At 40.2% G+C, this 15,313-nt stretch overlaps 1 protein-coding gene across 1 annotated transcript; it reads right to left on the reverse strand.

The window, feature by feature from the left end:
* Positions 1 to 12,528: 12,528 nt before the first annotated feature.
* LOC135610065 (ABC transporter G family member 10-like) lies at positions 12,529 to 14,729 on the reverse strand. The gene has a single exon (XM_065104038.1). The coding sequence runs from the start codon at positions 14,540 to 14,542 to the stop codon at positions 12,770 to 12,772; it is 1,773 nt and encodes a 590-aa protein (XP_064960110.1). The 5' UTR covers positions 14,543 to 14,729; the 3' UTR covers positions 12,529 to 12,769.
* Positions 14,730 to 15,313: the final 584 nt, after the last annotated feature.

Below are 15,313 nucleotides of genomic sequence, written 5' to 3' on the forward strand. Positions count from 1 at the left end.
TCGAGTCCGACTACTCAGCCCGGCTATAAAAGAAGTGCATTCGGTCACCTCGTGTAAAAATAGAGAGTTGTGCCCCCTTAGACCGAGATCTCGATGCATGTATCTAATAATATCTAGTGATCAAGACTGTATCGTGGTGATGATGGAGTCGTCTTTGATGAACCTATGCCGATTCATCATTAAATGTAAGAGGAGGAAAATTAGACTGATGAGGGGCATAAAAATGAATGGGTCATCTCTTTCATTTAGTCTAACCTTTTTAGTGTTACCGAAAACGATTGTGTCACTTAGGTCTACACGCACCACCCCTCCGCCCCCGCGTTAATTTACCCATTGGTGTTGCAGCGATTGAGTTGAATTATTTGGATGTCCGTCCGACTGATCATTGAAATTTGCATATAGGCTTCGATTTCTTGATGCCGCTCGTCAAAATATACCTCTCTACTGGTTATAATTTCACAATCATCTGTGGTGGATGGAGGAGGACACGAATTTCGACGACTATTGGAAGAAGGGTCATCCGCCGGTCTCGATACAAAAGGATGGAATCATCTCTTACAAGTTTGAATTGAGCGAGTACGAGCGCAATAGAAGCAGGATAGGAAGATGGGAAGGTAAAAATAAACTCTAGCGGAAGCAGCATCGCATTAAATTATGATATGATGGCTCCGTCACTTTCCGATTAATGCAGCAAGAGGTTTATGTCTACTTGGAGCTGCCTGTGCGTGCATGGATCGTCTATTCCTGCCTGTTGTTTGTCAACCGTCGATTCGCATTGCTTATTTCATTATGATTCCTCGATCTGCAAAGATGATACCAAGTCATGTAGCCTCTTCTCCATGATGACCCAAATGTTCGGTCGTGGATGATGCTTGCCTTCAAGTTTTCTTCAGCCCACTCATCATCATCATCATCATCATCATCATCATCATCATCATATACAATATATTCTCTGTATATACATACATATGTATTTGTGCTTTCGGCAATTCAGATAAAACCCTTATGTGAATTGATGATGCATTTTCTTTTGCAGGATATGTATTAGTTTCTCGTGCCATCTTTTCACACATATCGCCGGCAATTTTCATAAACAATTGTAAAAGGGAAACACGCACAGAGAGATACAGAATGAATTATCAGAAAGGAGGTGTTGAATTTTGCATACACTAATGGAATCGACTCCCACGATATCCAAAAGCCAAAAGAGTGATTTAAATAGCCGGTCCATCCGATTGGGAGAATATGTTGTTGTTGTTGTTGTGCTGCTACAGCACGAGGAAGATCGGACGGATACCAAGGCAGGTGTGGTCGCATGCGAATCTTGATGCAGCATCATGACCCGAGACGCACAGGCCATTGGACCATTCTGCTGCCACCGTTCCACGGACGCCAGCCATCATTCCTGCTCCCAACCACCCCCGATCATGACCCATCATCACGCTGCTTCCATAGACGTTGCAACGATCATACGAGTCGAAAATTTGTACCCAAATTTTACCTTTGTGTTTCTGGAGTGTGGGGGGGTGGGGAGGGAATCACGCGTCGGTTTGATTGGATCCGCGCCGACGCAATTGACTCCGACTATGAAATAATGTTGTGACCTGTTTGACCCGTTCGTTGGTGATACGAAGCCACTTTAGCTCATCGATCCGTCGATGAATCAGATTAAGATTAACCCCCCTAAACAGCAGTCCATTTCCACGCAACTCACTTTTAGGGATACGAATTACCAACCCCTTTCGTAAACCCTAAGAGCGTAGCAGCAGCTGATCTTTTTCTAACCAAGTGCGCATCCATCGACTCTGCCATTAACAAGATTGAGGTTTTCCCTAATTCATTTTATTTTATGCTTGGTGAAATATTTATTATACGCTCATAGGTTTGTGCATTTAAAATAGAGGTATTTCCCTAATTCATTCTCTCTGCTTAGCGGGGTACTGTGTGCTTAAGTTCACTCTACAGGTATGAGTAATAAAAAATGGAGGTTTTTCCCTAGTCCAATCTTTTGCTTAGTGAAACACCGTAATACTATGACTGACTGACTGACTCTAGTCCATTCTATTCTTTTCCACGTTCAAAATGGAGGTTTTTCTTTAATCCATTTAATCGCTTAGCGAAACATTGCAATTTGATTCGATCACAGTTCTTTCGTTACATTACCAATAATACATGTTTGTCAAACTACTTGCATACCGGAAATGACGAAGCACCGCAGCTTTCTCTTCTTAACAACCAAAAGCTGATGCTCTTTTGGAATGACAGAGCAAGTCAACAGTGCGTGCACGTCGCAGCTAGGCGATGCGAACCCGTTGGCTCTTCTTACCAGCGACGCATGGCGGCCGCTCCATCAAGTAGGAGGAGACCGCGGGATGTCAGTGTTCCGATGGAGCAACAACCGCTGCAGCTCTTTTTACTGCACACCAAACTTAAAAGCATCAAAATAGGCATCAGCTATGCACGCGCACACGTGCTGGAACAAGGCCCCTTCGTTTTTTACCTTTCCTGTGTAACAGAGATTTAAAGCCTGGAGTTCATCTGAGTTAGCGACTTCCACGCCTGGTTGTTGGCCTCTCGTTCTCCAAACGATGGCTTCTTTTAGATTCTCTGTCACTCGTGAATGAATGAAGAAAATGTCGGATCTCCTTCTTGGAATTAAACTAGTTCTATGTCGTAAAGAAATTAATTTCATCAAAAGAAAATTAAAATTTTATTACATCAAGAGGAAAAAAATTAATTAAATATTTATAATATAAGACAAGTCAAATTAATTATTAATTCTTAAAAAAATTTAAGAATTAATTTTTTTTAAATATAATTAATATAATATAATATATCTTTAGGGACCGTATAAATCCTATATGTTGAATCATGAAAAATATAGAGTTTTAAAGTTGTAAAGAAGTTTGAGTGAAATATAAAATATCTTATCTTATCCTTCGTTTGTGTGATAACTATATCCCTTCTTCTCATTAAGTTCAACATTTAGTATCAAAGCATAGGTTAAGCTGTGGCCTCTTCCCCAAATACTATCCTTAGATTGATAAAAAAAAAATTATGACATATGATGTATCCAAATAAAAGTTTTTCTATGCTCCAAAGATCTATAAGAGTTTGTAGAAGATTGATTTGTTGAACCAAGTCAAGCAAAAAATGGAGCAATGAATGCAGAAGTAAGAAAACAACTCAAAGATAGAAGGAAGAAGGAGAATAAAGCATTGTTCACGATCAACGAAGGGTTTGATGATACAATGTTCGAGATCATCGTTCTAGTAAATACTCCAAAGGATGCTTAGGAAATGCTACAAAAAACATTCGATGGTGTTGATAAGGTAAAAAAACTTTGTCTATAAGTTTTACAAACTGAGTTTAAAAAATTACATCAAGATACTTCTGAAATTATTTCTTATTACTTCTCAAAAGTCATTTCTATTGTTCACCAAATGAGATGAAATGATGAACAAATAAGTGATCAAAGAGTAATAGAAAAAATATTGAGGTCTCTAGATCCAAAATTTAATTTTATTGCTGTTGCGATTGAAGAATATAAATATTTAAAAAAAATGTCTTTAGAACAACTTATGAGTTCCCTTCAAGTTCATGAATAAAGGATTAAAAAAGAGAAGACAAAACTATAGAGCAAGTACTATAAACCAAGCTTGTTTTTGAAAACAAACGTGAATCAAATTCTCAAAAAGAAAGAGGACACGAACAAAGAGGAAGAGGAGGCAGAAGTTAGACCAATTAAGAATCTTTAAACAATGAAGGTGGTGGAGAAAATTCTAGTCAAAGAGGCTGAGGTTATGGTCGAAGGCGTGGCCGAGGCCGTGGACATGGTAGAAACTTTAAAAGATCTGAAATACAATACTATATTTACAAAAAATATGAATATTACTCCTATGAATATTATTATAATCCTAACAATCAAGGTGATAAGACAAATTTTATTGAGGAAGAAAAAATAAAAATCAAGTTTTACTAATGACTTATGATGATTTGAAAGAGGATAAGTCTATGACATAGTATTAAAGAATTATATCACATGTGTGATATTAAAGAATTATTTTCAAAAATAGATACAAGTTATTCTAGAAATATTACAATCATATAGACCAATAAGAGATAGGTAAAATTCTCTTTGAACTTAATAATGGTAAAGAATTATGCATTTCGTTTATTTTATTCCTAATATGAAAAATAATATTATAAGCTTGGGCAATTACTTAAAAAAGATTATGATATTAAAATAAAAGATATGACTCTCTCAATGACAAGAATAAAACATTAATATCACATGTGAAAATGATAAAAAATAGAATGTTTCCTCTACATTTATGTATTTTTGATAAGTCAAATTGTTTTAAAATTGATATTGAGGATATTCCTACATTATGGTATCTTAGATATCCTCACATAAATTTTAAGGTTTTAAAACTTCTAGAGAAGTATAACATGGTGATAGGAATGCCAAGAATTGATTACCCATTAAAATTATGTGAAATATGTTTCATGGGCAAGCAAGAAAGAAAGTTTTTCAAAGTCAGAAAAATAAAAAGAATATGATATCAACTTGATTTGGTGCACTCAGATGTTTGTGACCCTATTAGTCCAGTATTACTTGGAGGAAGTATGTATTTTCTTACATGATTATAATGGTAAAACTTAGGTTTATATATTAAAAGGAAGAATAAAGTTTTAAGTAAATTCAAATAATTTAAGGATTGGTTGAAAGATAAAGTGGTTATAAAATTAAATGTTTAAGAATAGATAAGGGTGGTGAATATATATCAAATGAATTTGAAAGTTTTTATAAAAATAATAAAATTCTATATCAATTTACTATGTCATACACACCTCAACAAAATTGTATATCAGAAAGAAAAAATAGGACTATCCTTAGTATGGTTCGATGCATATTAAAGGAAAGAAAAATTCTTAAAAAATTTTAGGGAGATACAGTTGCTTGTGCAGTTTATTTGCTTAATAGGTTTCCAACAAAACGAATTGGTAATATTACACCAGAAGAAGCATGAAGTTTAGAAAATCCAAAAGTTGATTATTTGAGAATTTTTAGAAACGTTACATTTGCCAAGATACCAGAAGAAAATATAACAAAATTGGAGGATAAAATTTAGAAATGTATTTTGCTAGGTTTTTCAGTTAATTCTAATGGCTATAAACTCTACAATTCTATCACCAATATAGTTGTGATGTCAAAAAATGTTGAGTTTGATGAGCAACAGATTTGGAATTGGAAAAACGATGAGCAACATAAGAAAGCTATAACTTCAAAAGAGGATGATATAATATAAGCAAGCACTGAAATGGATTTATCGGAATTATCACTTAGATCAACTAGGTCACATGATTTAAAAAGTTCGATTATAAAAAGGACAAGACCGATTCAGGAGTTATATAATGCGACTCGAATGATTGATACTGAAGTTGACGGAACTCTGAAGCATCAGTCTATTATAGTTTTGATTGATACTAGTAGCACTAACAATTTTATGGACAGTGAGACTGTTGAACGATTGACCCACCACATTGAAGAGTATGACAGATTCGAAGTAAAGATTATTGATGGATGGATTTTCACTTGTGATAGCAAAGGTTCAAAGATAAAATTGATTATACAGGGGCCAGAAGTTTCTTGCAATGATTACTATACTGAAAGACCGACTTGTTGCTTACACTATCAAAAAGTGGATACCATACTTACTTGATCAACGGGTTATGATGGGTTGTAGATAGTCTATGACTAAAGTGCTAAAAGAGAAGCTCCCCGAGATTGATGCTGCTCACCCTTGAGGACAAGGCTGATTTGAAGAGGGAGGAATTGTTAGGACCCTTTTTCTGAGCTTTTGAATAATGTTTACTGAGTCTGTTTAGTTCAGTTGTTTATTGAGTTCAGTTAGAGTCAAGTAGAGATTTATTTAATATTTATTTATTATTAAGAGTCCAAGTTCCGATGGACTCTAGGTGGAACTCTATAAATAGTGATTTAACCATTTCTTTTGAGAATCAATCAGTTAATCAATTAAATATTATTTCACTTTATTGCTAAACCCTAGGAGGGTGATCCTCTCGAAGTGATCAAGGGGGGTCGATCCCCTCGAAGTGATCAAGGAGGCCGAATGATGAATATTTTTTATTTTATCTTTTTGTAAGATATGATCCATTAACCTTCGAAGAAGCTTATAGATAAGAAAAATGACAACAAGCTATGAATGAAGAGATTCACGCCATTAACAAAAATGATACATGAAAGCTTACTACACTTCTGGAAGACCACCAAGCGATCGATGTTAATATCAATAGTAAATTATTTGATCTAATCCATATGTTGAGAAAAGTGTGTATGATTAATTACGATAGCAGTAAGACAGAGCAGGTGTTGTGCCAGAGTTAAGATCGGGACTTCATTGGAAGTTCGAGAGTTCATTGGAAGTTCGGACATTTGTCGAAAATTCTACCGGAACTGACCGAGAAGTCCAGGAGCTTGCCAAAGAAACTCATCGGAACTCGTCAAGAAGATCGTGATAAAGTCCAGGAGCTTACCGGGAGTCCACCGGAACTTTGCCGAGAGATCATCGAAAGTTCGTCGGAAGATCGCCAAAAGCTCGCCGAAAGAACAATTGACGTACTGGAATAAGAATGCTTTTGTTAAATATCTTAATTATTATAGTTAGAACTTAAATTGAGTTAGGATTGAGAGGTAATCTCACTAACTTAGTTAAGGGTCAATTGGGCCCTTAACAGGGCTGAATTGGGCCGGATTGAACAGCTCATTCAGCACCTGAAACCACGGCCGACGGTGGCACCGCTTGGGACTCGATCTCTCAGGTGTTCTAGGTGGTGGTACTGCCCAGACTGGGTGGTGGTACTACCGGTAATTAATGTTGCCAGTAATGGTACCACCCAATGTCAGAGTGACAGGCGGTAGTACCGCCCAATGTTAGAGTGACAAGTGGTAGTACCGCCCAGTAATGGCGGTGGTACCGTCAGTACCCCGAAAAATCGGGATAAGATAATTTTTTGCTCCAATTTTGAAACCATTAGGGCCTATAAATACCCCACCATTTTCTGCATGAAAGAGTATGAAAGTGTTAACATAATCTTGAATTCTTGGAGTGTTAAAGTGTTGTAAAAGTGAGAAGAGTCCTCTCTCTCTTTTAGCTTTGTAAACATCTAAGAAAGAGGAGTAAGGCTTGTAAAGGTTATCTCCTAAACCCGATAAAAGGAGAAATAGTTGTAAAAGGTGGTTGGTCTTCGCCTATTGAAGGAAGACCATTAGTAGACACCGGTGACCTCGACGGAAGAGGAATCAGAAGTGGATGTAGGTCACAATGATCAAACCACTCTAAATTCTGGTTTGCGTTTCTATTTGAGCAATTTATATTACTACAATCTTCCTTAAATTTCTCTTTACAGTCTTATGAACACCTTCAAGTTTAATATCTTTCCGAAATGGATTTAATCAAAATAAATATTTTTTAAAATCACTAATTTTTTCGCTACACTAATTCACCCCCCCCCACCCCCCCCCCCTCCCCTATTAGTGCCGCTCTTGATCCTAATAGTTAAGTGGATCTTCAAAACAAAAAGAAATGTAAAATGAGAGCAGGAGAAATACAAGGTCTGATTGGTTACAAAGGGATACAAACAACAATATGAAATTGACTATGAAGAAGTATTTGCACTAGTTGTACGACTAGAGACAATAAGATTACTTATCTTCCTAACAGCTCAAATGAAATGAAAAATTTTATTAATAGATGTTAAATCAGTATTTCTTAATTGAGTTCTTGAAAAAATGGTATATATTCAATAACCCTCTTGTTTTATTATTTATGAATAAGAAGACAAAGTATACAAGTTAAAAAGAGCTCTTTATGGGCTTAAACAAGTCTCACAAGCTTGAAATTCTCGAATAGATATTTATTTTATTCAAAATAATTTTTCAATGTGTTCATATGAATATGCTCTCTAAATGAACTCTGATGGAGATATCTTGTTTGTACGCTTGTATGTAGATGATTTAATATTTATAGGCAATAGTAGTTCTATGATTAAATATTTTAAGCACTTTATAAATAAGAAATTTGAGATGACCGACTTAGGCCTAATGACTTATTTCCTTGGTATTGAAGTTATATAAGACAATGGATGAATATTTATCTTATAAGAAAATTATGTAAAGGAGGTTCTAAAAAAGTTTTCTATGGAAGATTATCACCCTATAGATACACTTATTGAATATGACACTAAGTTGACTAAGAAAGGTAAAGGTAAATACATTAATTAAACTCATTATAAAAGTCTAGTTAGATGTTTAAGATATTTGATATTCACTCGACCTGATACACTATTTGGAGTTGGTTTAATAAATAGATATATGGAAGCTCCTAAGACATCTCATTTAAATATTGCTAAAAGAATTTTATGATATATTAAATGAACAATTGAGTATAAAATATTCTATTCATCATCTAAAAGGTTAGAGCTTATTGAATATAGTGACAGTGATTGGGCTGGAAGTTACGATGATCGAAAAAGTATAACTGGATCTGTATTTTATTTTGGTGAAGCTATATTCACTTGGTTTTCAAAAAAGCACCAAATTATTGCTTTATCAAGTTGTGAAGCCGGATATATAGCAATATCTTCTTATGTTTGTCATGCAATCTAGCTACAAATATTACTCCAAGAACTTCATATGTCACAAAAGAAGTCAGCTAAGATTTATATTGATAACAAATCAACTATTACCTTAGCCAAAAATCCAGTATACCATGAAAGATCGAAGTATATCGATACAAGATTTTATTTGATAAGAGATCATATAAAAAATAAAAAAGTAAATGTGCATTACAAGTGAACAAGTGGCCGATATATTTATAAAACCTCTCAAATTTGAAATATTTCAACAACTTTGAAAGAAACTTGACATATTAAATGGAACAAATTTAAGGGGAGAGAATATTAGAATTAAACTTGTTCAAGTATCAAAAGATTAATTTCATCAAAATAAATATTCATTATATCAAGAAAAAAAATTAAATATCTATCGAAGGACAAATCAATTTGATTATTGATTCTTAAATAATGATTCACTTTAAATATAATTAATATCATATATTTTTGAAGACTATATAAACCGCATGTATTAGGTCATGAAAATTATAGAGTTTTGAAATTATAAACAATTTTGAGTGAAATATAGAATATCTGCTCTCTTTTTTTTATAATAACTCTATCATTTTTCCCATCAAGTTCGATACTCCTCGTAGGCAGAGCGTAGACGTGTTTGGTTTACTAGGGTTAGCGGGATTTGTTTTGATATGTTAGTAGAGCACATCAACGTGTTGAACTCACAGCTTCATCTTTGAGCATTAACAGCCGATAAGAGCGTAAGTATAGGCTATATATAAAGTATGACATGAACGGGCTGCCAAAGTCGAACGGGAATTAGAGGTAGACAGGAGGGACTACAGATGCTAATATTGTTGCTATAAGGAATCTATAGTGATATGATGTACGGAAGCAGCGTTGGATACGTAAATGGATCCGTTTAGTCCTCGTTCGAATATAAATCTTAACATGTTGGGGAGATGCATGCATATTTCTTATCAGAGGTTTTGCAAACAACAGTTGCAGGCGTAAGGTTTGTCAACCAAAAGTATATATACATCGTGATTAAATGTCAGGAACTCAGATACGACACCCCACCCCACTCCCCTTTTTCTTTCTTTCCGGTGAGGATGAGGAAGAAGACGTAGCAGTGAGATGGGCACGGAAACCATGTGAACAATCCCATCGACCACTGCAAGCTGCGAGCACACTTCACCATATTCTGCTGCATCGGGTGGTGAGATTTGCGTCATGAAGCAGCGCCAATAGTTTCAACGTCGAGAGAAGCCTCGCCTCGGCTTAAATATTCTCTGCCATCAAAAGGAATCCAAAGCCGGCATTGAATGGTAGTCTTAATTTCTTCTATGTCCAAGCAGTAAATGGGGGCAATGAATTCCCACGCAGTGAACTCAATAGCCAGATTCCAACTCGTGGGACTCCCAACATCCATGCATGCTTCGCCAGCCATGACGAGCACACAGAGAGCAGCAAGCAAGCAAGCCACTGTTTCTATCTGAAGCCGTACTGCTTTCTTTTTTCTACCTCGAGGCATGCAGTTAAAGCCAATTCAAGAACCTGGTCCTTAATCACATGGTTAAAGCATTGGATTTCTTGAGTTATAAAAGCTTTATGTTTCCCCGTCCAGAGACAGATTTAAAGTGCTAAAAGCTTTATGCGTCCCCTTCCGTAGACAGATTTAAGCGCATTAAGAAGAAGACGAGAGGTTCATAAATACGCTCGAGTAGATCCAAAGAGAAGAAGGATCCTCCTATAACAATTCTATACTTCAACTTTCGAGGAGAGATTTATCAGAATCTCTTGTTATATTATCAGGTCGTTTTCATTAATTTATATTTTTTTCCTCTCATTTATTGTGTTTTTTGGGGAACAGAATCTCTCTCTCTCTCTCTCTCTCTCTCTCTCTCTCTCTCTCTCTCTCTCTGAGGTGTGTGGCTGGCTGGTACAGGGCTTCCGATTAGTGGACTTCTTTTAAGTCCATCGCAGTCCCTCTTTTTCTCTCACCGCATGCTTACCGATCCAATGGTTCCTGTGGCCACAGTACCTCAAAGAAATTAGTGGCCTAACTTGCACATGATCCCTGCCATGCATGTTCAGCTTTCGACCGTGCTGTCTTCTTATCTTCGATCCATTCGCTGTTGATTCTTTGTATAACGCTTGTTATATCACAATATCTTGCCGTCCTATGATTCACACTCGTTCCACAAAATGCCAACATGATTATACAGAAGAGGGATGCAAACAAATTTGATTACATGAGCCAATTCCATCCAAAAGTAATAGCCAGCGGCATCAGACGAGACTGACACCAAACAAATGTACTCGTCTCCCAAGAAAGCAGGGAATCTAATGTTCACAGCATGGCACAACTCCGTACGGACGCAATGAGCCTTCAATTTATGCAGCATACCAGAGCGCAGCTCTCCACTAACAATTTGTATAAGTTGTAGCAGCAATCACCATATAAATCACGTACAGAAGGAGGAGAGAGAGAGAGAGAGAGAGAGAGTTAATTCCTCGGTTTCTTCAATGTGCGTGACGTAATCACGTGGTAGGGAGGAAGAGCTTTCTGAGGCTCCGAAATGTGGAGACGGCATGTGGGTTTGCATGGGGGCACGTCAAGGTTTCTGGTCTGGCACGTGCGCTACATGCCGATCGAGGCAGGGGGTTCTACGACTGAGGCGGGAAGCTGAGATGATGACGACGACGATGGAAGACGGTGACTGTTTGTGTTTGTGGGCATATGGATTCGGCTCCCACTTCATAGCTAGCCATCTCTGCTTTGGTCTCTTTCTCTGTTTTCTTCGTGTCATGGAGTTCATCGCCTCCGCGCAGCGGAACCTATCAGCGGTACGCCCTAGCAATCCTCGGAAAGAGGAATTCCTTCCTTCTTATCTAGGGGGTGCAAGGTTGTGGCATTAGGATTTGCTCGCAACCGTGGGCATCAGATGGCAGAGTCCAGAAGAGAAAGCTCTCGATGTGAGCGAGAGGAGGTGTGAAATATTGGCGCAGCAAGTTAGAAAGGGACAGGGCTAAGCTTGGTAACTCTTCCTTCCTCCATGGCTGGACTGAGTCCTGCTATCTCGATGCATGCATGGCATGGACATTAAGGTTGCAGTCACGGAAGAAAGGAAGGTGGGCGCCACTCCTGGGAATGGTCTTGCGGATCCTCCGTGGAAAATCCAAACCAAATTCTCTCTTCTCTGGTGCGCTAACCACGCACTCATCAGTTGGTAGCAGGGCGACCATCGACCTTCCTGAATCGGTGCAGAGGACCAGAACTCGACCGGTGTACTACGATGGAGCGATGCGATTGCTGCGTGCCAACCGACTGCTGTTGTGATCCTCTTCGGCGAAAGATGGGGTTTGACTTGGAAACAGTCGTAAAAACACCAAAATGGGTTGACTTGGTGCGGTGGGCAGATGGACTCTCTACCATCCCTTTTCCACGCCACGAGGCTGTATTCAATTATTCATTGTCGCCAATGAACACGAGGAAGTCTGCTGTAAACACCATCCAGCTTGGAGGGGACTCGAGCTGTTCCAGGCCCATAGATCATATGGGCCACAGTCCGTAATAGATGGCCCAAGCCCAATCATGGTGGTGGGCCACAGTTCGTAAACACCATTCCGCCGGTCTTGAGTTGGATAGACAGAACATTCATTTGGGAAGGCAATTGAGCACCTTGAATTTTGTGAAAATCACAAAGTATAATATATATATATATATATATATATATATATATATGTGTGTGTGTGTGTGTGGATAATTAATGACCATATGCAACTGGAATCGACCTTCGTCTTCGTAAAGGCAATGACTCGTGAAGTATACGAGCAACGACTCTTCTGCCTTGTTAGTGGGAAAAAAAGTACATAGACACCAACGTATATTTAAGTCGTTTACACACTCCGAGGTGATTCGCTGAGCCGACATGAGTGTGCGTGTCATGTCGAGGAATCAGCGTGCAACATTTCAGAAATCCATTCTCGTCTCCGGAAACGTAATGGAACATATTAAACACTGAAGAGACAATTAGCAAATTCTTCTGCCATAGAGAACAAAGATGGGACGGCAAAGTCCTCTCGCTCTCTCTCTCTCTCTCTCTCTCTCTCCCTATCTTCTCACATCGTAGCATCTAAGGCGCAGGATGAGAAAACAAAGGATTCTGTACCCGCATATGAAAGCAAGCATCACTCCCACATGGCTCCATCTTTGAGACTCCACCACGCCCTGCTCCCTCAAGAACATCCCTCCGTCGAGAGCGCACATGTTTCCCTCCCACTCCAAGCATTCCCTTCTTCCCCTTACTCCACCATACTCGTTCAACACGAAAGCCTCGAACGGATACTTAAAGAAGCTGAGGTAGTGCATGAAGATCCAGTACCTGGGTATGTTGTCTTTGGCTATGAAATAGCCTGAGAAGAGGAAGAAGGAACCCATCAGCCCCGAGATGACGGAATTGCCCATGATGAAGGTTGGAACCAGGGCGCTGAAGCACGCGACAAAAGAGTTGGCCATCAGCATCACCAGCCATATCACCAAAGAGAAGTAGAGAAACTTATCCATCTCCCTTCTCAGTCCCACCAACCAATACACTGGAGTGGCGTATAAGAGTGCAGCTACTAGAAGAAAAGGCATGAAGACAAGCGCATTGGCTATGACATAGGAGGACACCCTGTAGGCCCCTCTCGAGGTCTCCCTCTGCAGAATCCTTCTCTCCCGCAAGAAGATGGGCAAGCCTTCGTTCGTGGAGGACAGAAGAAAGGTGAGGCTGAACGCGAAGAAACCCACCCTGGCTTGGAGGTTGCTTACGTTTATGAAGATTGTTCCGAGGCCGAACCCAGCTGCGATGGATTGGATCACCTTCGCGGTGAACAGCTCCCGGGTCCTCGAAGCGTTCTTGAAGAACCGGCTGGTTAGAATGAAAACCTCGCCACACCGCGAATTGGCGTAGAAGATTTTGTCTTCTTTGGTGCTGCAGTTGGGAGCTCTGATAACCTCTTCTTGGGGAGTAGTGGGCCCTGAGTCCAGGCTAGCCATGGCATCCATGGCGAACTCCAGCACATTGACATGAGGAGGAATGCGATGGCCAGCCTCCCTCAGCCGACTCTCCAATAGCGCGATCGGCCCCTGGTGGTGAACGGTTCCGCCGGCGATGAGCAAGACCTGGTCGAACAACTCGAGGATCCGAAAGCCCGGCTGATGGATGGTGAGGACAATGGTCTTTCCCTGGACAGACGCCATGGACTTGAGCAGCTTTACAATGTGGAGGGCGGAGGCCGAGTCCAGCCCGGAGGTCGGCTCGTCCAGCAACAGCACCGCCGGATCATGCACCAAGTCGACCCCGATGGAAACCCGGCGGCGCTCACCGCCGGAAATGCCGCCAGCTCCGTGGCCGCCGATTCTAGAACCGGCCACATGATCCAGACCCAGCTCTTTGATCAGCTCCCTCACGCGGGCAGCGGCCTCGCCAGCCGTCGCGTTGAGCCTCAGCCTGGCGCTGTATGCCAGCGACTCCTCGACCGTCAGCAGCGGGAAGAGCGCATCGTCTTGCGTGACGTAGCCGGATACCCTTCGAAAGCGGGACACGTCCATGGGTCGTCCATCGACGAGTATGTCGCCGGAGACTTGGCTCGGGTGTATCACGCCGGCAAGAACGGAGAGCAGCGTGGTCTTTCCAGCTCCGCTCGGGCCGACGATCGCCAGGAGCTCACCGGGAAGGGCCTCACAGCACACGTTCTTCAGAATAGACCTGCAGGTGCTGGGAAAGCCGCAGCAACGCAGGTGAACGTTCCGTGTGGCGGTCGAGAGGTCGTAGGACAACGACTTGGTTTCGATGCGGTATCGGGGTCTCCGGCTGCCAAGATTCAGCGTTTGCAGCTCCATGGAGGAGTGAGGAGAAGCACCGAGTGTCAAGAGGCAAAGAGGAGAGTAGAAGAAAATGAGAAGGGCAGGGCAAGAGGTTGAGCTAACGCACCAAACCTCACCGCTATAACTTTTCTCGAGCACAATAGTGCTTCCTGGATGGCGGACGCCTCGTTTACAGGAACAGCGTGCGAGCCCTGCGGAGGGTCGGTGCTTTTTTGACACGGTTTATAGCGCTGCGTCTTTACCGTGGGTTTGCTCAAACAAAAAGTTGCACCGACCGCAACATTGTGTTTGGCGAAACAAATTAATTGGAGTACGTTGCAACCATTGTTCGGGCGAGCGACAAGCTTGACCGATCACAGCGCGGAGTTGGTGGAGTTTGCTTAGGCCGCACCGTTCTCCGTGTAACGATCGCCAGAAAACAAAATGGGACAGAAGGTTTAGACCAGAAGCCGTTGCAAGGGAGTTAATATGGCCCGGCGGATCGCAGACGAACGGCATGTGATGCGGACCATCATCTTCATCCGACGCTGACACGGAAGCTAAACTTTGGTGAACCACTCACTGTCCTTTTCTTTGTTTTTTGTCTTTAAATAAAAATAGTTTTATTATATTAAATAGTTTATATGATGGTTGATTTGAAACTAATTTATGCAACAAATGCACTCTCAACGGAGACAACCACACAACTCTTTTTTTTCTTTTCGTGGAGCAGTTTTTAAGAGACAACCAAATCGAGTCGGATTGTATTAATTTAACTATATCTAATTAATACTTAATATAAAAATA

The sequence above is a fragment of the Musa acuminata genome, chromosome BXJ2-4 (genome assembly GCF_036884655.1).
Source record: "Musa acuminata AAA Group cultivar baxijiao chromosome BXJ2-4, Cavendish_Baxijiao_AAA, whole genome shotgun sequence".
NCBI lineage: Eukaryota > Viridiplantae > Streptophyta > Magnoliopsida > Zingiberales > Musaceae > Musa > Musa acuminata.